The sequence below is a fragment of the Lathamus discolor genome, chromosome 4 (assembly GCF_037157495.1).
Source record: "Lathamus discolor isolate bLatDis1 chromosome 4, bLatDis1.hap1, whole genome shotgun sequence".
Classification (NCBI taxonomy): Eukaryota; Metazoa; Chordata; class Aves; order Psittaciformes; family Psittacidae; genus Lathamus; species Lathamus discolor.
Window position 1 is genome coordinate 5,384,159 of NC_088887.1, and position 24,985 is coordinate 5,409,143.

At 37.2% G+C, this 24,985-nt stretch overlaps 1 protein-coding gene across 1 annotated transcript in view; it reads left to right on the top strand.

Moving 5' to 3' along the window:
• The window catches only part of LOC136012938 (ephrin type-A receptor 6), a 478,069-nt gene that overhangs the window by 384,382 nt on the left and 68,702 nt on the right, over positions 1–24,985 (top strand). Inside the window, exon 13 of the mRNA XM_065676043.1 lies at positions 17,116–17,238. Within this exon, the coding sequence (XP_065532115.1) occupies positions 17,116–17,238 (123 nt within the window). The remainder of the gene's footprint in view (positions 1–17,115; positions 17,239–24,985) is intronic.

The following is a 24,985-nucleotide window of genomic DNA, read 5'->3' on the forward strand; positions in this document are numbered from 1 at the left end:
CCATGATACAGCATCTAACATAACTAAACCTCTGTAATTCTACTTTATAGGTTACATCCAGGAAACACAATCTCACTTTCTTCGGGATCCTTTGACTTCAGATGTCTGTATTCAGATACGTTGAACTTGACTTTCAAAGATATTTAGATGCCTTGTTGTGGGATGTGGTTCTAGGAGAAAAATAGGTAACAAAAATAATTCATACCAACAGACATAAAAAGGTGAAGTCCTGCAGATAAGAAATTGCCAGAGTTCATGTTTTCTTTCTTTTTAAGGAAGATCATGGTTTTCAGTTTGCATAATTACATCATTATTAACTGAAGTGATTGCATTTCCATTCTGAATATAGTATGCAATTTCTTTCTCCACCATGATAGTAAAGAATAATGTGGTATAATAAGTTAAAGGGCAAGATAGTTACAGTGTGTAGGTGATATATGAAGGGTAGGAGCTTTTATGAAAACTGTAACCAGAAGATTTAATGAGTGACAGGGGAAGACAAGATTGCAGTGTCATGACGGGTTTGCAACAACATGGCTGATACGTTGCCTGTGTAGGAAAACCATATAAGCAAGGATGGGAAAATTATAAATGACAATTGCAATTGCAATTGACAGTTAAAGGAGTGAGAGTGTTAAAGAGTGTATATTAAGCAATTAATAATCCTGATTCACAAGCTGTGTTTGGTTGATTTATTTTGGTAACTGTACATTCATTTCTTATTCAGTATGGAGGCAATAGCACACTAGTAAGTATACATGTGACTGAGTATTGGTAAAACCCGTTTGCAACTTTGTTGTTGCTAAATCTTTGCAGAGAAATTAGATGCTGTCACTGAGATTAATACTGAGACATGCTGAGTTTGAGAATAATTGATAATGATAGCTGAGAGAGGTTCTGCTGTATTTTAAAGCTTAGTGAAGTCAGATTATACCAGAGGCATTATTTGGTAAGCTTCAACCTAATTGTTAAATATTACAGTGTGCTCAAAACTGAAGCAGGGTTGTGTCCTCTTACAAGGCAAATTAAATAAACTTTGTATTATTTTTCAACAATAAATCATTCTTTTGTAATTCACGGAATATCAGCATTGGGCTGTGGAGGACACTGGGAGGTCATCTTGTCCATCTTCCTGCCACAAGGCAGAATCAGTTATATTTAAACTAGTCTGGATAGATGGTTGCCTCTATCCTATTCGCAGAAACCTCTCCTGGTGAAGATTCCACAGCCTCCCTGGGCAATCTGTTGAGTGTTTAGCTATCCTCATACTTAAACTTTCTAGTGTTAAAGTGAATTATTTTTTTTACTGCACCTTAAGGCCATTAGCTCTTTTTCTGTGTGTGATGGAACAGTTTGTGCCTTTCCTCTTCACAGTAATATTTTACATTTGTAGACCATTATAATGCCTTTACTGTCTTCAGTAAATCACCCAGGTTCTGTCAAGTCTTTCTTCATGGTATATGTTTGCAAGACCTTTGCTCAGTCTTAATGCTTTCCTTTGGACTCTTTCCAGTCAATTTATATGTTTTTTAAAGCACGCCTTTCAAGAGTGGATACAGTGGATGCTGTATCCACTCTTGCAGGAGATAACTATTTTTAATGCAAGCTGTTTTAATGCAAGATCTTTAAATATGTATGGGTTTCAATAGTGACCACTGATGGCTTTTGTTTTGATTTATTATTATATGCAGATCTTCCTCTGTGAACCAACTGGCTGTCTAGCGTTTCCTCCAGGATGTATTTGTGTGGTTGTTTACTGCCATCTCCATTGACCGGCTTTGTCTTCCAGAATTTTGTCCTGTGTTTTCTCACAGTTTGTCGTAGCATCTCCTAACATTGCCTAGCATGCCTAGCATTCCATTTTGGTCTTTCTTAGATACAGATGCACAATTTTAGTTCCGGCATCACAATCATTAAGGAGAAAACAGAACAGTAGCAAAAGCCCTGGACCATACTATTTGTATCTTTCCAGGTTGACAATGAACCACTGAGGACAGTTTCCCAGCTGTTATTACCCTGAATGTGCAGTACTTTAGTCAGAAATTTCCTGGGGAAATTTGAGGAAAGTGCTAAGGAAAAAGAATTCAATCACACAGTACAATTTGGAATATATACGGATCGTGAAGTAATGTAATTGTCATCTCATTGGCTCAGATTAATTTGCTTGCTAACTTCCTTTTATGCTGTCATTAGTCTGTTAGTTTGCATTTGTAGTTCTTGTTCTGCCAGTCACCTAAATCATGAAAGAGTCGCAGTAAAATTACTCTAGGCTGCAGTGACATAAGATAAGGCTGTCGCAGTTAGAGGAATATCTCTATATTTTCATGGATTACAGGTGGTTCTTGATAATAAGCCAACAGATGTGTCTGGCTTAGTATAGAAGCCTTTTTATACCAAGTTTTACTTTTTTCATGATATTTTGAGTTAAGATGTTGCCCTAAGACTGAACTTTTATGGGAGAAATCTAGATTAGATATCAGAATAATAGAGATAATTTGATGTTTCAGCGCCATGGCGGATGTTTGTCTAGATCCGTGTCTGATACCAATGAACACAACTTCTCCTTGAGGTGACAAGTTGAAAGACGGGAGACATAATCATGGTGACTGTTCAGTTGCCATTGTTATTTTTTTAAGAGAAGCAGCTGCTATTCTCACTGGCTTAACTAAATTCAAATTTACATGAATGTATCAAACTAATAACGTGTCCTCAGTGCTTTCAATTTGATTGTGTATTTTAATGTTGCCCAAAGTTTGCTCCTGGGTGAAGAGTTTGTGTTCACCCTCACCGTTTTGTTTGCATTTTTCTGATTCTTTGGATAAGCCTACCTTACATGTATGAAAATTTTAATCTAGGGACTCAGAAGTTCATTTATCATAGAATCATAGGATCATTTAGGTTGGAAAAGACTTCTAAGGTCAAGTCCAACTGTATTTATGAAGTGTTTAAAAACCCAGGGGGCAGAGTGCTATTGAAGCCAGAATCTAAGCTAAACAATAATGTTGGAACCTTATTACAGAAAAGTTGTAAAATGTAGTGAATGTTACAAGTAATCTTTTCTAATCCAATGTATTTTAGGTATCTAAGGATGGAGGTATGTATCTTAGTACTCTGCAAGCCTCAGAAAATGCATGTCTCATTAAACAGGTACAAGATAGCAACTAGATTTTTATTGGCAAGTTGAGATCCTTAAATAACTTTTTTAAGCTAATGTAAATGTCTTTGTCACTGAAAATAGAGCACTGTTATCTGTGCTTTCTCATATTGGATATACTGACAGTCTTTGTGGACCAATAGTATTGGTGTTAGTACTTTTGATCATGTTTTGCTGCCAGGTTCTAGTTACCAGCTGTTCGAGTTAAAGCCTTCACAGAAGAAATCAGCAGTGTGTAAACATACCCTAATTCACCTACTATTCAAATAGATCAGCTTGTATGCTTGAACTTTGATTAAGTGGGTGAATGTTTGAGGCATTAAAGCTGTTCCAGAAAAGCTGTACCCCTTCTGTTGTTCACATCTCTAAATTTTACATTTGTTTGCAAGTATATGAATAAGGAATGAAAACATAATTTCTTCTTATTCTATGTTGCTTAGGCCTACCAGTTCAGTTTGCCAAATTTGTGATGAAACAGCACGTGCAAGACCAACAAGTAATTAGTTGAAGAGGTAATGCCAGCAATGTGGTAGAGGTTAATGTGTAAGGACAAGTTGTGGTCCATAGATTCACCTGAACTAGAATTAGAAAGAGCTTTGTGATTATTCTCCTGTCACCTCAAAATAGAGCGGCCGTCAGCCATAGTTCATAAGGTAGTTATGGTAGGGGCTGTCCAGATGTCACACGTGTAAGCTGTCATATGCAGAAACATTGTCATGCAAACCTCTTCCTCAAGAGATTGTATTGTGGGTTTTAATATAGCTTAAGGATTATATCTAAATTTCTAATGGAAAGCAACAAGCTTGAGATATCATTAATAGCAGATTCATATGAAGAAGAAGAATTAAAATAGGGATTATTAATTTTCTCATATAAATTATCTGATACTGTATTTTATGGAAACAGGAGATTTGGATGGAAGAAACCTTTGCTTATTTACAACATCATCTTCTTTCTAATGCAAGGATTTCTGTAATCAGCTATAGATTTAATGCATTGGAAGGGACAGAAAGAGAACAGGGAGAAGAAAGGGACATCCCAAGAAGGAAGTGCTACCAGTTTGTTTTAGCAAACCACAAATAGGTTTCTCTGAATAAGAGTTTCTATTTATCTCAAACCAGATGCATCCTTCTCACACATGAATCGAAGCACTTGCATGGAATATTGCCAGCTGGACATGCTTCCTACATACAGATTAGTTTTCCAGTGTGCAGCAATGAAAGGTACTGAAAGTAACCGTTTTCAGTGATTAGCAAGAAATCTTTGACATTTGGAAGCAGAACAGTCATATTATGCAATGAAAATCTGTTCAGACTTGTTTGAGCAATGGTCTGTTGAAAAGTGCCATGTGTTTTCTGTGTTCTGCTCTAGAGAGCAAGTGAGAACTTTAATGACAGATGTTTGCAGTGAACACACACTCACACATTTTGCTTCCTGATCTCAGTCAGCATTGCAGCTCCAGCCAAGGCAGATACAAAATTTCTGCTTCCACTGTTCTTCCAGCACTATCATCAGCATCCACTCAAAATAATGCCATCACTTTAATAGTTTTTATCTGTAATGTGTTTATTCAGAATCTGTTAACTTAGCCCGTCACTTGACATTCTTTGTATATTTCTGACCTCCATATTCCTGTCATTACTTACTGTGGGTCTTGCTGTATCCATCTCTCAGACTATAGTTATCTTTCTGATTCTTAATACACACGTAGTTCAGGTTCCAGATGAATTAACAATTTAGATGCAAACTCTCTGGGATCCATTCCAGACTCTTGAAGTTTTAGTTAGAAATACAGTCTGCAAAAATTACTGCTTCCTACATCTCACAGTTCTTCACAGATAAGCATAGCTTTGGCACTACTTATAAATCAGGAGGAGATGATAAACCTTTTAAGGGGGACACAAGTGAAAGAGAGAAGCAATGTGGGAATAAATAGTTATCTGAAAAAACATAATTCGATGGCATGAGTTTATAGAGTATTTAGCTTAAGTATGTTCTAAATACAAGCACAAAACACTAAGAAGAATCCTGAATACAGTTGAAGACACAAATGTATTCAGTCTGTAATTTCAGAATAGATTTATGACTACATCAGTTGGTAAATATTGTCATTTTTCTATTAAACTTTAAGAAGGTAATTTCTGCTGAATAAAATTTGAAAGTAAATAAGTTTAGCTGATAATGGCTTTATTTCAGTATTTCATCTAGAGAAGCGTAGTACAGAATTTTTATAATAGTAGAAATCTGAGACAAGCTACTGTACTGTTGCTAGAATCACATAATTGGTTTCCTTTCTTCCTGAAACAACAGAAACTTCTTAATTTCTCCCTAGACTGATAATAACTTACCCACTTTGGAAATGAGTGTCCATTCTTTCCTTTCTGCTTTTTTTCCTCTCCGCTGTAGTTGAGTACATTCTTCAGTATATACTGTTCTGCTGTTTTAGGTAAGATTGGCAATTTATTTCCAATTTTCAATGAATACCTTTATAAGCTTTGAAAAATGTGATTTTGTGGCCTGTGTAAATGCTGACTGCCCAATATTCGTCTAGCCAGAATTGCTGTTGCCAGAACTAGCACAAGATCAAAGGAGAGAGGTTTTACCACATGGCATTCACCCGTAATGCCAAGTGGTCTTTGAGCTTGAAAGAAAATCCTCTGCATACACTGATATCCACAAAGAGATAATTAAAAAGCACAGCTAATTCTATTTGGTCCTTAGCATTTACCAAAAAAATAGGAAGCAGAATGCCCATGCATATGCCACAGCCCATCAGATAGCTACAGGAGCCGCCTACAGCCTGGCTTCTAATATGGATTATCAGATGTGGGCTGGGACATCTGCACTGACCCTAGGCAGAGATGGTTTTTTTATGTAGCATATACATTTGTAAACGTAAACCAGTATGTAATACATTTCTAATCAAGAGTTCATCTGAGGTTATGGTAATGATAATAATGGCAGTCTTCCTAACTTCTGATTTCGGCATCGCTTGTTTGAGGGGGAGTCACTTGTTGTTAGTAACCAAGAATAAAATCAAACCTCTTTACTTAATTTCATTGATATTAGTGAAATGTGAATTGTGAATGGTATTAATGTGAATAGTGAAAGGAATCCTCACCTTCAGTGTATACTCTACATTTGTTTAACTTTTTGTCAACTGACTCTTTGGAAATTCATCCCCAAGTGTTTTTCTTGACTGGAAACAGCCTGTTTCAGTGGTGCTGATTACTGTTTGTAAGTGGAGACTGTTTATCTCCTGCTCTTTGTTCATACTGTTACAGGCTAGCAAGGCTAAAAGAGTGGATAATCAGAGCTTTAATTGCAGAACTGCAGAATGTACAGCAGGCTGCATGAATGCATTCATCTTCAGATGTCATCCATGAAAAGCTACTTCACTCACTAAATGAAAACTCACTGCAATTTTTAAATATTAAGTGCAAAATTAAAACATACTAGCTCTCTTTTTATGGAACACATGAAAATCTTAAAGCCCATAGAACTTCTTAACCATCACATTTATAAGACTCCATCAACATTTCACATAGGAGGTTTCTGTCTTAAAAGATTAAGAAATCCATATCGTAGGGATGTGCAGGTTGTATTTGGGATCTTTCTTTCCAAAATCACAAAAACTGAGTGATCAAAAGATGACTGAAATGAACATTGTATTGCTAATTATTAATGGTCATTCCCCAAACCAGGATGTGAGGATGAGTACAAAATGAATGACAGAGGGTTTGGCCAATATTGCAGGCTTTTTTTTTTTTTTTTTTTTTTTTCTATCATGAAAACTGTAATCTTAAAGTATTTTCAGGTAATTTGGTAATACATGCATGATCATGAAATCCAAACGTGCAGTGTGCAGTGCTTGGAACAGCATTCTGGGTATCATACATAACTTTAAATACATAAAGATTTCAGAGTTCTTGTTTGCCATTGTGCTAAAGCTATTTTCAGTTTAAGCACTGACTGAAAAATACTTATTTAGTATACAGCTTAAATACACACAGATTGTTTTATCTCATAGCAGAAGCACACTATTTCCAATTACTATTCCATTAAGACTACAGAGATGACTCAACACAACAGTTGTTGTTTCTGTTAAAAGCCTTAATCATATTAATGTTGTCACACCAGTCTTCTCAGCAAGCAGAACTTCAGTGTGCACTGACATTTAACACATTACAAAATAAATGGCTAGAGTGTTTGTAGAACTCTTTCAAGCAATTGCCTCAGTTTTTTCTCCCAGATTGCCTGTTTGTCTAGAAGCAGCAAGGGAAATTAAATTAGATGTTAATATTCTATCCAAGTATTCTGTAATTTCCATCAGTTCCTCCATAGGAATTGTAAGCTTCTTGCAGCATTTGCTTTTTCTCCCAGAGAAGTCATAAACTAGCTATAATTGCAATTTTCTATAATAGTGTCATTCTATGTAAATATTCTTAAATCTGGATTTATTCCCATCCACCAATCAAGAAATAAGAGTATTCCAGCACTTCAGGTTCATAGGAAAGCATTGTCTTTCACAAGGATCTCAAGGTTAAACTCACCAGGGTTGGGGGCCAGAACAGCAACTTTGCCCTACCAAGTGTTTCTATTCTTCTTGTTCCCAGGTAGACCCCATGAATTTCAATCTGGAGCAGAGATTAGGAGACTTGATACAGAAAAGCAAGCCTTTTAAAATATTTCCTCCAAGAACTAGGTTTTAGTGGTCTTCTTCACAGAATTGAGGCCAAAACATGTGGATGCTGTATTATTCCCAAACCAATAAGATTAAGGAAATTCAGAATTAAAATCAAACTGAAAGTAAAGTAAGTTTTGCTGCTGTTTGTAACTGAAAACTGATTTGTCAACAAAAGTGTTATCTTCCACTCCCTGGATTTCTTAGAGTTGTCCTCTACAGGTGTGGGTTTTTTCTATTGCTCTTAGGGCACATCTGCACCACATATATTTCGGTCACAGCATTTTGTCATAAAAGGCTACTACATCATATTGTTTCTAGTGATCTAATGGCTGTCTTAAGAACTGTTTCTGAATCTGGGCTCATTGAGTACTTTGGAAAGCTGCTGCACTTTCCAGAATAACCACCTAACCGTAGGCAAGATACAGCTGAGAATAATGGCAGCTGACTTTTGGAAAAGAGCAGTCCTGCTGGGGGTGTTGTGTCGTACAATGTTATTTTTTTATCCTTTTCTGAGAAAATTTATTATGCAGAATAGCATGGAAAAATTTGCCTTTATTTTTTACTTTTTTTTTTTTTTTCCAAAAATATTTTTTCAAGTGCATAGAATCTCACTAAAATATAGCAAAAGGGAATTTTAAGCATCTGTCAATCCATTTTTCAGACTATTTAGGAGAAATATATATGATGCAGCTTGTTCAGTTTCTCAGAGAGTTTTTCCTAGAGTGTGTTTTGATTAAAGATAACCAACTTGCTCACAAATGTGTTAAAAAATCCATTTCATTTTAAAGAGTAATACTTCTAATTTGGGATGAGATGCATTCTTGTTTTAAGTTTAGACAGCAAAGTTTATTCTTAGAGTAAATCACTAGTGGTGTCTATGTTACAGCGCTCCAAAAAAAATGAAGTAACATGGTGTTCCATGGTGTTGCAGACAAGTTCCTGTGATCCTTCTCCTTTTCTGTCAGAACTAAAGTTAAATCTGGATCATCTTTTGAAGTGAGATGCTGAAACCCTAGTGAAGTAAGATAGTTATTCAGAGGCAGACAAAAGGACCTCTGGATTATTCCAGGTGTATGGGCATCTGTATCACAGACTGAGAATGTGGCTGAAGCTCATTGCAGCTCCCTTCTAAACAGAACATACAATTTTCTTTACCATTGGCACATGTCAAGGAGACAGTATGTACTTATGCCACATCCTAGGATGAAAGTGCTGCCTCACTGTCGTGGTTTAAGCTGCTGAACCTAGAACACTCACTATAGTTAATCTTTAATCTTAAGAACTAGCAACAGCACCTAGGTTTTATAATAGAGACCTTGCTTGAGTTACTATTCACCTGCACAGTTTCTTCGCAACTTAGAATCATAGAATCATAGAATAGTTAGGGTTGGAAAGGACCTCAAGATCATCTAGTTCTAAACCCCCTGCCATGGGCAGGGATACCTCACACTAAACCATGTCACCCAAGGCTTCATCCAACCTGGCCTTGAACACCGCCAGGGATGGAGCACTCACAACCTCCCTGGGCAACCGATTCCAGTGTCTCACCACCCTAACAGGAAAGAATTTCCTCCTTATATCCAATCTAAACTTCCCCTGTTTAAGTTTTAACCCGTTACCCCTTGCTTAGACACTGCTCTGTATTTGAAATTGTGAAAATTCATTATCTGAAGAGGTTCTGCCAAATAATTCACTATCTTGCCTAAGTTCCACACCTTAAATGGAGCACAACAGGTGCAAAGGACTTTTGCTGGTTTAGGTGTTAACAGGAGTTCCTTCAGAAGGAATTCCAATCTCACTGTTTGAAAATACCACAGTGAGAAGTCCTAAACTACATCCCTCCAAGAGCAGTTTATATTTCATTTTCCTGTTTCTTGTATTCATATACTTTGACATCTTGCTAAATCTACTAATGTAAGTGATGTAATTTCCATAGTGGTTGTTCCCTTATAGATGTGTCAGGTAATTACTATTTCTAACTTAATTAGTCAGAGTCTACCTGGTAAATGAAGATGTTCTCAGTTTTACATTTGCTGCATATTTAGAATATTTAAGTATTCTAACAGTACGTTCTACTTTAAGATTCCAAGCTCTGCATTTTACAGCAGTGGTATAAAACAATCAGGCTGCTTTGCTTAGATGAAGGCAGTTAAAGACCTATGAGTTCTTGAAAGTGCATTCAAGAATGACACAGATATTTGTGAGTGCTCTGTGATGATGTCGTTTACTCAAGCGAAATCTGGGGAAATAAGTTTAGGCCACTCTTTGAAAGTTTGCTGCTGGACATTAGAGCATAAATTTCCCTCTGCACAGCAAAATGCTCTTCATAGAGGTTTGGTTTTACTAGCTTAGGTACCCGAGAGCAGAATTCAGCCTTCATGCATTCTCACTGTATTACTTGTAAAGTAGTGGAAGTCTTCCCATCATTTTGTTGGACTTGATGACCTCCAGAGGTCCCCTCAAAGCTCAGCCCTTCTGTGATAATGGCAGTAGGGGTAAGCACACTCATTTTTGTTAATTTTTGTTATGCTGTAATATTTTATGATCTCTACTGCAAAATACTGTTCAGTGATCCTGAAAGTTACATTTACCTAAGGCATATAAGTTACGTGAGTAAAAATTCAGGCGTACTGTTCTATATCGCCTTTGCTTGAATGTGTCAAAAAGCTCTAAAATACATTATTAAAACTGTATTCTAAGTCTCCAGATTAGTTCATTCAAAACAGTTAAAATCAATTGTACAGATGAATGCTTTCTAAGTGTACTAAAAATATGATCTAACACATTCATCGGGAAGAAATTTTAGCCCTGCTTCTGATCTTTTCTTTCCATTCCAAGTCAAGCCTTTTGAATGCGCTACAAATTGTAATCTGACATCATAACTTCAAGCTTTATGAAGCCATTCTTCATGAAAAGCTTCCATATGTTTCCCCATAAAAGATTATGATGTGCAATTCCTGATGGTCTAGAAAGGATAAATCAAAAAAATCATGTGAGAGAGAAGTTGACCGGTTTTCAGTACTTTCCATAATGGATATATTACAAATAATTTTGGAAAACAAGCTTTAAGCCTTCTTTTAGCTTCCCTGTGGAAACACTAGTAACAGTATGAAACAGGTTTTATATTAGAATGGAAGGTGCTCATAGCAGAGCCAGCCTTTTCTCAGATATTGAGTGGTAACATCGGATAATTCAGAAGCAGGAAAACTCTTTCTACATTTTGTCCTCTAGTAGTTCATTACTAAGTGTTACAGTCCCACCTTCATGAGAATGTAGTTAGGAGTGAAAACATCCTGAAGTCATTCTGTTGCTTCCTGCCAAACTGAATGCAAAAGCTCATTATAGCCCTGTTTCAGTTTTGGCTGGGAGAGAGTTAATTTTCTTCCTAGTAGCTAGTGCAGTGCTGTGTTTTGGCTTTAGTATGAGAATAATGTTCATAACACACCAGTCTTTTAGCTGTAGCTCAGAAGTGCTTACCGTAAGTCAAGGGATTTTCAGTTTCCCATGCTCTGCCAGTGAAGGGATGCACACAAAGTTGTGAGAGAGCAAAGCCAGGACAGCTGACCCAAACTACCTGAAGGGATATTTCATATCATAGAACATCATGCTCAGTATATAAACTGGGGGACCTGGCCAGGAGCTTCCAATTGCTGCTCAGGGACAGTATGGGCATCAGTCAGCAGGTGGTGAGTAATCGTAATGTGCATCACTTGGGTTTTTTTTCCCTGTTTTCCTTGGGTTTTATTCCTCTCTCTCTTTTTCGTTATTGTTGTTGTTATTATACATTACTATGTTTCACATATCAATATATATTCTTACCTTAATCCATGGGTTTTTCTGGTCATCCTCCCCAGCCCATAGGGGTTGGGGGACATGCAGTAAGTGAGTGGCTGCCTGGTGCTTAGTTGCTGCCTGGGGTTAAACCATGACAAGCCCTTTTACTGAGCTCCCCAACGCCTTCATCTGCAAAGTTGCTAAGAAATTTCTCTTAGCTATATTTTACAATCCCTGTATGAAAAACATCAATGCAAGAAACTATATAAAACACAAATGGAGGGGGGGGATGGGAAGAAAGGGGAGTATATCGAATACACTGACTCTGTATTTTTTCTTCTTTCCAAAATTCTAAGCAAAATCTATGGGAAAATAGTAACAAACTAAAGTATGCTTTTGATGGTACTGATAAGGAGAGGGTACTAGTAAAAAGAAGTGTGACCTCTCTAGAACATCTCCTTCCTGTTTATTAAATTGAATAGCCAAAGAGCTCCTTTGGACTCTGAAGCTGTTAAGATGCACAAAAATACACAGCACCTGAAATGGTCAATTCCACCTGCAGAAAGTAATGGATCAGTTTAAAGTATAATAAACAAGAAAAAACAACAAGTAACATGGCTGAAGAGCTGTCTGCATCTTCAGTAGGCTTTCCAATAATGTATTTCAGCCAGGTCATTCAACACAATGCAGAGACTCTGGAAACGTTCACAGTGTCATAGCATCAGAATAGTTTGGTTTGGTAAGGACCCTCAAAGGCCATCTAATCCAACCCCCCTGCAACAGTCAGGGACATCTTGAACTAGATCAGGTTCTCCTTTTTAAAAGCAAATCTCCATAAGTTGCACTACAAGCACAATTGCTGTAGTGAGAAAAAAAGTGCTTTGTTTGCTCCCAGTAAGGCCCAGGGACACTGGCACAAACAGAACAATCTGATTGATGGCCCTGCCTGCCTGTATCTACATAACTTAGGAGCTTCATATGCCATCCCTGTGAGTCCTGTGGGGGCAGGTTGTCCCCAGGGGACAACCATGGCATTGTCTTAAGTGCTGCTGATGGTAGCAGGGCACAGAAGCCAGTAGCTGGAGAGAAGGAAAGGGTGGGATGTGGGCCCCAAAGACAGCTGTTAGTGTGCTGGCACTTTACTGCATATGGGAGCAAAACTGGTGGGAATGCTTAAGTTCAGGTCAGCAGATGTGAGTTGGTGTGTGCTGTCATTAGCAGAACAAAACTGTCTTCAGTTTCTGAGGGTCTTACGCTGAAGTGTCTGTAAAATGTCAGCAGCAAAAATAATGGGTCAGGTTAACGTTTATCAGCTGGCTCAGTCCTTGAGAGTAAGTTAGTTCCTTTTAAATGTTTTTTTACTACAGCTAATGAGCACGCACACACACACACATTCAAACAGAAGTTGTGCATTCCACTCTAGTTCATTTTGTTCCACCAGTATTGTACCAAGTGTATTTGGCACCATTCTCTTCATCCATCCATCCATCCATCCATCCATCCATCCATCCATCCATCCATCCATCCGTTGAGTACTGCAGAGCCGTGTGGCAGAACTGTCTGTCCTTTGTGTATCTATGGCTCTTCAGCACAATTACACTGCTGCTAGACCTAGTCCATGGGATGTGCCCTTGGTGTGGGGAGAAATGTCTTCCTTCTGGCTGGCCATGCTGTTGTGATGCAAGAGCTAATAAATGTGTGCGAATTAATGTATGTGCTCCGGAGCTGAACTAAGCATATATATTTCCTAAACCCAGCTATCTGCTCGTGCCCTTCTTCTCTGTGTGATAATACGCTACTAAAACTATGCCAGTTTAGGATGTGATGCCAGTGAATTCCCTATCAAATTCTACAATTTGTGGGATGATATTCCCCCTGGAACAAGAGATGAAGGTGGAAGGCAGGCTAATTGGTTCAGCATTCCCCCACTGCCTCTGAGCACAGGCACTTAGCTGCGATAATTGTGAAACAGAAGAATTTACCCTTGAGTTATAAACTGGTATCACAGGACTCAGTAAACGGTGTATACTTCATGAACTGTCAGCTATTCAGAGTACTGTCATATATTTTTACTGTTTCAATGCACTTTTCCAACTAATATCTGTAGCTAATGTAGTTTTCCATGTTAAGGTGGCATAGTGTTCATGGAGCAGGGAGAGGTTGAGGTTTTTTTCTCAATAAATCCATGCCAGTAAGCTGCTAAATAACAGCTGTATTTCAGAGCGCTGAGGAACTGTGGCTTAATATTAATGTCTCCTTTTCCCAATTTAGAACCAGTAAAACCTTATACTGAAAGTCCTTACCATTAGTGTAACTGCACCCACTGCAGAAATAAGTGTTGATTTTTACACAAAACAACATTATGAGCGTAAAGCAGTAATCTCTGTATGATGTGCACCGACAGAATAGCATTTCTCAAGGAATTTGTTTAACCAAAGAAATAATATCCTAACATCTTGAAGGTGTCCAGAGTGGTTGCCTCAAAGAGATGGTTTAAATTAAGCGTTAGGATTTCTATTGCTAGCATACACCTCTAAAAAATGACTATTGCTTTTGCAATTTGGAGCATAAAGCAGCAGGATATAACGCAGCAGGCACGTTTTTGGTGCACTTTAGCAAAGCATGGTTCCAGTTTGGAAAAAAAAGAGGAAAGACAACGTCTTCATTGCCCAATTGAAAAAAAAGAAAACAGTTAGAAGGAAATATAATCATTCTGAATTGATTTCCTCACAGAATTTTGTATTTCTGCAGAACTGATGTTTTCTCTTTAATATCATGCTCAGACCTCCCTTCTGTTTTGTGGTATTTGCAGAGAGCTTTCTCCCTTTCTCTCTTGGACACAAGTTTCTGTTGCAGATTTTCTCTCAAATATTTAATGAATGCTTTCATGCAGACAAGTAAAAATTTGAGTAAGCTTCTATATTACTGTAAATGCCCAAGGCTCTTATCAAACCTCTGTCCTGGTGATGGTTGATGGGACGCAAGAGGATTAATTCTCTTTACCCACTATCTGCAATGATAATCAATGTCACATATATAGTCATGTAATTATCTCAAACCATTTTCCCATTTTGCAGGCAATAATATCAAAAGACTAATGAACTTTCAGCCTCTCCTTTGTCTGCAGTGTGTTGATGGATACTGATCAGGGCTGAATGTTATCATCCTTGTCCTTTTCAGAAGCTGTTTGTGGACTTGTAGGAGAGACTAAGTGAGGTCTTGTTCTTGTAACTCTCTAGTCTACTTAATCAGAGGCATTTTTGAAGTGACAGTAGACTATTTGGATGGGATTAAATTGCCTAAAACAACACTAGATGCCTACTCATAGATACCAAATTAATACTGCTTTTCCTCTTCCTGCCACTTACAAAGAGTGCAAATCTCCTGCAGATATTGTCAGATCTGCCAGTCAAATATGAGTGTTGATTTTCTAGAGCATCTCAAATGGCACAAAGATTTTACACTTACATAACAGAATCTTTTAAGTGTGAGAGTAAAACATTATTTGTATGTATTCCTTTAGTTATTTGCTGCTTATAAAGCCTCAGTCATTTTATTCCTGTAGCTCTCTTAGTATTCACTGACTGAATTGCTCCAAAATTCGTTGCTCCTCTTTTTTTATTTCTGAATATGTACAATAAGTGAAATGAATTTGATTGCGTCTTCATTACTTCCTATAACAAAGCAACTTACTGTAAGACTGCTAGGAAGTGAGTTACTTGGCATTTAACAAAATTTAAATGTAAGAAAATGTCGATAGTGAAGCTCAAGCTGTTTGGCTCTTCTGAAGCTTTGTACATATGGTATGTGACTCACAGTGGGTGTACTTTATGGTTGGTATAATTCCTATTTTGAATCAGAGAAGCCTTTGTATGTTCATTATTTAGCCTTCATGTTTTAGGATGCTGTTTAGTACCAGATATCTTGGAGTTAATGAAACAGTTTCCCATTTTAATATTGAATTTCTGTGTATTTCACTCTGGAATCTCTATCCATGATTACTTCTGAACACATTTTAAAATAAAAGCCATGGATGTTGGCAACACTTTTACTTTGCTGAAGGCTTTTCAGGAGTGGTCAGAGAGAAAACTTTTATGCCTTCTCTCTAGGCATCATATATAAAAATACTGCATCCAGAGCACTAATTAAATTAATTCTTCTCCCACAGACTGTAGCAGGTCTAATAACAAATTTAAAGGGCAAGTGTATTGCAAAGAAACAATAGAACTCTTGCTTGAAAACTGCAGAGAAAAATTCAAAGCTCTCTTAAGCTACTTCAAGTTCAGCAGATATGTATGTGTGTTTTGATGCCAGATTTTCCTCTCTGTATTTTCTGAGCTAAAAAGCCAAACAAACAACTATTGCATTAATTTCAAGAGGGCCATTTGTTTTTCTCATTGTATATAAATACTAAGATGTTTTCCTTCTCTTAAAAAAAAAATCATGTAATACCTGCGAGGTGATGAAAACAAACCTGCCAATGCCTAAAATTTTGGATGGATGCTTGGTGTACTTGCAAAAAAACATAAATTATTCTGATTGTCAGTTTAAATTTATTGTAAGATGGGAGAATCTTGACTCTGTGCTTTTAAGCACCATGTGTGGAGCTCTCATTTCAGATCCATCTTTGATGCTGGCATTAACTAAGCATTAACACAAGCTAGCTGAAATAATGTCTCTAGATCTCTGTACGTGTGCTGAAAGCTGAAACAGTGGATCAGATGATAGAATCGCTATCACATATCATCACTCTAATAGATATGTCACAAGTACTTATTTTAAAAGAGGTGGATGAGATAATCATTGTTTCCAGAAATAAAACTGTAGATTTAGGCAATGAGAAGGATAAAAAGTTTATTATATTGAAAGCATAAAATGTGTTAAGCTTTTGTTGAGATCAAGCAGAAAGGGGCCATGTCTATTCTCCTGGTTTTGGCCTGGATCCATATATACTGACAGTTGTTAGGAGATGTGATAGAAGCTGTGGCTGATACAGCTGCCCTGACACAGAAGTCAGTAATGTAGCTCCCAATTCTGATTCCCCTTTTCGTCTTGCCTGACATGACTTCTGTCAAGTGGCTTTAAAATACTAGATTAAACACACCTTTGGTGGTATAGCTTCACCTCTACTGGTCTCTCTTTGGTTTGTATACAGAACTGTAAAATGCCTCTATAGCATAGTTATTTTGGAATGCATTATGAATATCCAGTAGTTGTAATTTGCCTTTAAAATACCATTATTTTTTTTCTTCAATTCCTAAAGGTGCTGGAGTTCTTCATTTGCAAAGTATGCAGAAAACAACCTCTTTCTGGTTAAAGCTGTGTATTGTTTGACTTGGTTAAAAAGCAACAAAGATTTTTAACTGCTTTTTATAAGATCTGTTCCAGTGAAACTGTTAACTCTGCATAGATTTGGTTATTCTTTCTTTAAACAGTCGACTTCTTTTATCAGCCAAAGAACAAGTCATTTGATTAATGATCATTTTTATCTCTTTGAAAGGATCCTTTCCGACCATTGGGGTGAAGTCTCTTTCGAGATTCCTGAGGGCGGGATTTTTAAATAGCATCCTGGCCTCACATCCAGTGTCAGGGGGTGGATCTTTACCCCCCAGCATTTCCTCTGGTAGGTATTCCAGCCTATTCCCCCGCCATCAGTCTTTCCTTTTACCATTTGCCCCATGTCTCCACACATCTTAGGGAAACAAAATTTGTTATTGGTCTGGCAGGGAGACTATAGATGTTCCTTCCAATAAAAAGCCAAACTGAAAGGAAATGGTAAAGATAAATTACTTTTCAGGAACTAGCCTGAATCAGTGTAAAAGAGAAATTATGGGAGAAGCTGATGTGTTGTTAGGTGATCAATGTAAATACTGGAGGAGAAGGCCTGGTATTCTCTAGTCATACACTTCATGAAGCATGCCCACCTGCACCAAAGAAACATAACTTTAAAAATGCTTCTATAAAAGCACAGGTTTTATGTACTTCTGTGACTCTTCCCTAAAAATTTTCATTCCCTAGCTAAAAAATCAAAGCAAGACAAATTTGGAAAAGGAAAATTCAATTATGTATTGATGTAGTGTTTGAATCCTGTGTATGCTTCTGTAGTTGCAACTTGTATCTCATGAAAACAGCCTTAACATTTATCAGTAAACTTTTATGACAATTTGAACTTCTATAATTCCCTTAAAATGAGCGAGAAAGCCCTATTGCCTGTGTTGCCAGTGTGGTAATCTTTACTGCTTCTGGCAAGGTCCCCAGCAGAGGCACAGCTGATGATGGCGCAAGGGACCCTAGAGGGTTGGCATAAGGTTGAGTGTAGGCCAAGAATGAGAACACCATGCCAGGTAAACAGGCTGCTATCAGGTACTGGGCTGAAACAGGAAAGGACAGGCTAGAGGCATCCTTTCCCAGAAAGGCTGTATGTGTTTCCATTCTCTTTCAGAGCTATTAAGCACCATCTTCCATCAAAACTAAGAAATGAAGAATAAATACATGCACCTTAATTACAGTTAAAACTGGATCCAAGTTCAGTTCTGCTCCTTTCCAAATTACATATTTCTGTGTAAAATTAGTCTGTACGTGGGCCAATGTCACATTCGTATCCTTTCAGGACATCTTACCTCTAATGTTACTTACAGTTTTTCTTAAAAAGAAAACGCTCTTATGGTAAAAGTAGGGAGAAAAATGAAAAATTACATTCTGTTATTGATTTGCTATACAAAAGAAACTGTTCTACTTCTCTCTGTTCCATTTGATGTATTGGAGTATTTATAGGCCTCACTAATACAAGATAATCCTTTTCCTTTTTTCTAAGTGGTACTATGTCTTCGTTTATTTTTTTGTTTAAATAGAAGATCCTCAGCAACTTTGATGTCCTTTTTTATGACTGTTTGGGTGTCTTTTTTGAACAGTTTGTTAAATACTTTAATATTTTTCTCCTTGGGATATCGGAGTGTTTAATAACCCCTAGGCTATTGGCAGTCAAAATCACAATGAGATTGGTATCTGTAACTAAACAACTGTGTGGAAGAGGAAATAGTCCAGGTCCCATAAAATTCTCTGTTTTGAATGTATTGTTATATATAGCATAAATGTATTAGATTACAAATGGTTTAACTGCACCCATGAACTGGCAACTCAACTACATATCTACCTGCAGGTTTATTTTATAAGGTCCTCAGGAGTGTTTTCTGAGTGCTTGCAAAGCTTTTTATCACGATTTTTGGACTTAAAGCAGAACTCTTAAATGTGGTTTCGAAATTTCTTGCTATTAAATGTCTTTTACTAAGAATTCTGATTCAATCTGTTGGAACATTTGAAACAGAAAAGAAAATTGAAGTAAAGCTACATGATGTGCAACATATAGCCTAGCAAGGTAATGGAAACAGATGTTATTGCTTGATAGTGTCAACAACAAAAAAAGCAGCAACCCCAGAGAAAGGGAGATGCTGCCCACCTTTTGGATAGTGAGGATTGCCAGGTGGTTGAAAGCCAGTGAAGAACTGCAATAAGGATGATAGGCGAGACATGTTCCTTTGAGAAAGTGCATATGGGGGGCCAGGTGGCATGAAACTCCAAAGTACAAGTCAGAAATTGCTGTTAACGAAGGTATCCGAACAATCTCGCCTGTAGGGCTGCTATTTAACTCTTTATTTTTCACTTTATCATATTCATATTTACATTAAGCATAATGTTAATTCTGAACTGCTTCTTTTTGTTACAGAGATGACCAGAGGATGCTAATTTCTATTTCATGATAACTGTCTAAATTGCTAAAATCAGCTTTGCCATGCATGTGAGGAAAAAACCCATATGTTTAATACGTTTATTTCTTTTTAAAGAGGTTTGTTGAAGGGAGTACTGATGTAAGATGTGAGAGACTCAGAACTGAAACTCTTGCTGTGTATGAAAATATAAGTTCATCCTGGTATCATGAATCTCTTAATACAAACAGAAGGGATGTACCCTTTGTTCCTTTGTATTGAAAACTACCGCACTAAACAGCTGACCTTTTTTCTGACTATTGCTTTACCAAGGAACAAAGACACCTAAGGCAGCAATGCTCCAAGAAGGTATTTAAGCAATGATGTCTGTGTTATCATGGCAGCCTCTGGCTGTTAGAACAGCAACAGGCAGGCAAAATCAATTCCCCATTGCAGTCTTGATGCGGCCTCCAAGGCTTCCCCTCTCATTATAACTGAGAGGATTGCTGTTTGTGTGTTGGTACTGGAGGGAGGCATGCTCAATTGCTGCTTTTGCTAGCACAGTGACCCCACTTTCATTATCTGAGATGTTGGGCTCATATTGGCCAGCAGCTTTCATAAGCCTACCAGAAGTACTTAATGTTTAATAACTTTGCTGAATTATAACGTAATTGCTTCAGATGCAGCTTTTGTGTAAGATTTCAGTGAATTTAACTACATGGAAGGCTTAAAATGCCTGCATTATTCTGCTATTACAGTCATTGGAACAAAGATAATGGGATGGTTTTTATTTTCCAAAGCCTTTAACTCAAGCTAAGTGGCAGATTTACTCCAAAATAGTTGGAAAATTTATTCCTTACTAAAGACAAAATGCTTTTACATCTTTTCTTTCTCTACAAAATCCCCCACAGATGTTTTAAAGGAAACACAGAAATAAGCTGGAAAGCATGCTATAAATAACTGTTTGAAAATCAGCTTGGCAGGGCAATGTAGCTGTTGGTTTCCTTCTTTCCCTTTTTACTTTTCATTCAGTAGTTGTGGGGAGCGTATTTCTTTTACCATTGCACTGACAGATGATGTTCGGTGTTGTGTAATGCAGTGTCTGCTTTTGCACTCTGCAAAGGTTCACTTATGTAAAAGGTATCCTCATTTAGCCAACTTAAACATTAATTTATGCTGCTGGCAGGGGGCATTACATCGTTCTGTATAAATAGATTGCCTCAAATGTAGGTGGTTTTTAAGCCTAAACATAACTATGCTTGTACTTGATAGTTACATCAGAAGTCTGTCACTGCTGTACTGCCATTTCAGTAGAAGTAAAGCTTTTGGCAGACCTGCAAATATCTATCCTAGATTTTTGCAAAAACAAGCCCATTTTCAGACAGCTCCTTTTGATTTATTGATCCTTTATGTCACAAATTACTTAATTTCTAATTATCCCACCTGTTAGCAGTACAAATTCACAAGACTTAGTTTCTGTAGGTCTATAATGACAGATGGATTCACATAAGTAATATTTTCTCATTTGATATCCTTACATATATTAGATAGAATTCTTAAACCACTTAGCAGTTTATATTCCTCATCAGAATTGCACTGGCACGAGCTGTGGAAGTTTACCCCTTCCTATTAGTTACACACACACACAAATATACACATATATACGCATGCTGTGAAAAAACAAATAACTAAATTGCCAGTGCTACATCTATGTTTTCCAAATTCCAGCTCTTCCAAACTAAGTTGAGTGTTACTTGTTCCATTTGGGGGAAATTCTTAGTTTACTACTTTTGCTGTGTGTTGGCAGCTCTTGATTTCAGTCATGTGTACAGGGTTTCTTACATAAGTGCATACCCATATTGCTTGGCAGAAGTTCCAGATAGGAAAATATGTGGTATGCTGCTGTCTTTGAAGAGTGTCAGACAGATTGTTAAGCTTGCCAAGTTGGAAAGGAAGGGAGGGAAAGCAAATGCCTTTCCTACTGTTTCTTTCAAGCTAAACTCCTTTCCTGGGCTTTTCTGTTCACAAGAACTAGAGATGGGTGTCAGGATATGAGAAACTATGGAAAAGTTCCTGTTAAGCAAACCTCACAGACCTCCTTCATGCTGTTCAGCATTCAAACTACATTAGCAGGAGAGGGGAAAAAAAACATCAAAAATATTCTTTCCACACACATCTTTCTATGAACATCAGTGTTGTGATTTGCTTGTGAAATCTTCTGATCTCCCCATGTAGTCAGCACCTGGATCATTGCCCCATATTTCATTCATTGAGCACAGGACTCCTCCTGCATATGAAGTACATTGTACAGAGGATATCCCCCTTTCACTGTTTGCTGCCTGGTTTTCTATGACTGTCTGACATATATTGAAATGTTCACATTTATTACAGAGAGCTTCTCAAAGAACTCAGCTATAACTGTGGAATACTAAACCAGATGATTATCAGTTTTCTTTTTCCCCCAAATTAGTATTTTATTACCATTTCCAAGTGCACCTGAGTGAGCCCATTATTCTTGATATTGTATAAACCAACAATTGAAAGCAAATTATATTGACAGATCCTTATTGAACAAAATTACTCAACAAGAACCATCGAGGAGCCATTGTTCATAGCGAAACTCAACTACAGTTATTGGTACTCCAATAATGAGAAAAGTGACTTCTTTTTTTTTTTCAGTTAATGCATTTTTCCCTACTGTAGATTCCAGCACCTAAACTGCTGTATTTGTTATTAAATGAAAATTGCTATTCCTTTGTCCGTAGCTAACAAATTGATTCTTTTATTGCATATGCATTTTCTAGTATATCTAAAATGGCTCTTCCAGTTGATTTTTTTCCATCCTAAATGCTGTTTCACTGGCACGTCTAACCTATAAGCCCTACAATAATACATAATGGTGTGTATTTTCTGAGGCTAGAAGTCCAGTGAATATGGACTTTTCCATTAGTCAGGTGGGAAGTACCTCAGAACCAAAATAGGGATTGAGCAGTAAGTTACGTCAATAGTGAGATAAACTTTTTTGTATGTGCTGCTCCATTAGGGTTTAGCTTGAACTAGAACTGGAATTAAGCTCTGAGCATAGTACAGGGCGTGATAAAAGGAGGTCATTCTCCACCCTTGCTAAATAGCAATTTCCATGCTTAGGTGGTCATTGTAAACAATTCCAAACATTTTATCCCTGGAAGTTCAGAAGCGTTTATTGGCGTACGTGGTCATTTTTACATAATGGACATCACTGTTGCATATTTTTTAAAATCTGACTGCAGAAAAGGTGGTAATTTACTGTAAGAAGCATGTGAATTGACGCAAGTTGCTGTTCGTCACTAACAGGAGCAGAAAGGTAGGGAGAGCTGGAGGAGCCTGATGGATACACACGGAGATGTATTTGTAAACAAGCACACCTCTGTAGATAACACACAGTTATTCTTAGTTTCAAGATGAAAGGGGAGGGAGGAAACCTGAACTCCCTTTTTAACGTAGCAGTAAAGCATTGGATGTGAAAGCAGATCCAGATTGATTTTTTGTGAGGTGGAAGGTGGAGGGAATAGTTAACTTGTGTAATGTTTAGGGGGTTTTGGTCTGTTTTAGGTAGGAAGCCAGTGCACCTCTACCAAATTGAACTTGCTGAAATAACATTCCTATGTGCATGGAAAAATAATCTGCCTAACTCTAGATTTTACACACTGATATTTCACAAGCCTATTTAGGTGCCTTATACGATTGGTGAACACTAGACAATTCTAGACTGATGCATAGGACTTGTTTGTGATGTCTAGTTATGAAAATTTGACTCCTTCCACTGAAATGCCTTTTTCTTTCTCAGGAAAAAAAATCTAGTTGTTGCCAGCTATGTCTGCACAGTTACAGGAGTTGTGTTATGGGAGATGAATGCTTTTGGTTTTCTTCTTTGTGTGTCAAAGAGTTTCTGTGTTTTTCTTATGTTCTCAAGATAGATAAAACTCTGCATCTGAAGTTTGCTACTGGATCAGTCTTCATTATAACTCGTCGGGTTTTGTTTATGATCAAACTCAGAGTTGAAGGGAGAAGCTTGAGAATGTGTGCCTTCATATCCGGAGGGTAGAAAACCTGAAAGAGAAATAAGAATAAAAACCCCAAAATGATCACAAAAATGTCACAAGGTTAGGTCCACAGCATAATGTGTTTGTTGGAGCCCTGACTCACGATGGTTTGTTTTCCTAATTCTGGATTTAGTAATTCACACGTTACAGAGCTTCCTTTGTGGATTTTAGAAACTTGAGGAGTATTGATGTGTAGCCTCCAATGCCTCTTGAAATGAGAAATTATGCCTTTCTAATCTGTAGAAAGCAGCAAGACACTCATAAATAATGAGGAAGGAGGTGGTGGCTCATCAGTTTTGTATAGCTCAGAAGTTTAAAGTTTATGTAGACCAAAGGGAAATAGGAGCAAAACATGCTCAAATAGTAAATAGGAAGAAACACATAAAGAATGTTCTGAAGTGCAAAACATGTCAGAATCTTATAAAGCTCACAATCAGGCATAATAATGAGAAATTGCTCTGTTAGTCTTATCTCTTTAGCTTTAGAAAGAGGTAAGTTTGTGGGGAAACAAAATCAGAACATGGCTTTAGAGTGAAAAATGCCTGATAATGAGGTAATTTTCTGAGACGTGAGTTCTGACTTTCAGAAGGTATAGAGCAATGTTCTCTTACATGAACAAGAGAACCGATTCCAACCTTTGCTGTTTTAAGTGGAAGAGTAAGTACCCTGTGTTTATGTTAACAGATCTATTGACACAATGAGCAGTAAAGATTTCATTGTAAGTAAAGACTATAGAAATGAACAAGTAGTAACTATATTCCTTTTGATGGATTAATATTACATAAAAAAATCATTAAAGTAGGCTTTGCTGCATTATTTAAAATGGCAACAGGAGACAACAAGCTGACTATTTTGTCATTAATATGACTCTTCAAAATCTCCTTCTTATTCATCACTCTACCACTCAATTAAATTACACACTCTCAAAATCTTATGTTATGGAAAAAGAAAAGGAGAACTAAGAATATATACAGTGTAAGTTTTAATTATAATTCACATCTCACATTGTTCTGCAATGTTTGTGGTTTTTCTTTTTTGTATTTCTGCTTAGCAAGAAAAATGTCAAGCAGATTGATCAGTGCAAAATACAAAATCGCAACGTATTCTGAGGTGGCATGGCATCACTACAGATTATGCTGATTTTATTGGAATGGCATTGCAGTACAGCTGGGTGGGAGAATTCCAGTGAAAAACGTTCTTAGGGAAGAAAACCCACCTTGTCAAAACCAGTCAGCTTCTTAGCACAAGGTAGTAGTTGCATTAAAACAATTAATAACTCCTGCACCTTCTACAGATTCATCTGAGTAATTAAATTCGTATCCTTTTCCTGCATCATGCCAAGCATCAGTACTGCACTTGGGTGTTGAGCCTGGTTTTCCGAGATGGTGGGAGTCTGAAATGCATTTGTCAGAGTCAGAGTTGCTCCATATGAAAGGAGGTAAAGCTGCTTTAGCAAATAGCCCACACACATTTCTGAGCTGAGAACATTTACAGTTTCACAGAAAGTATGATGAAAACAGTGAATGTGGCTATGGTATCAGTATATGTCATGTATAAATACAATTATAATTTCATATTGTTACCT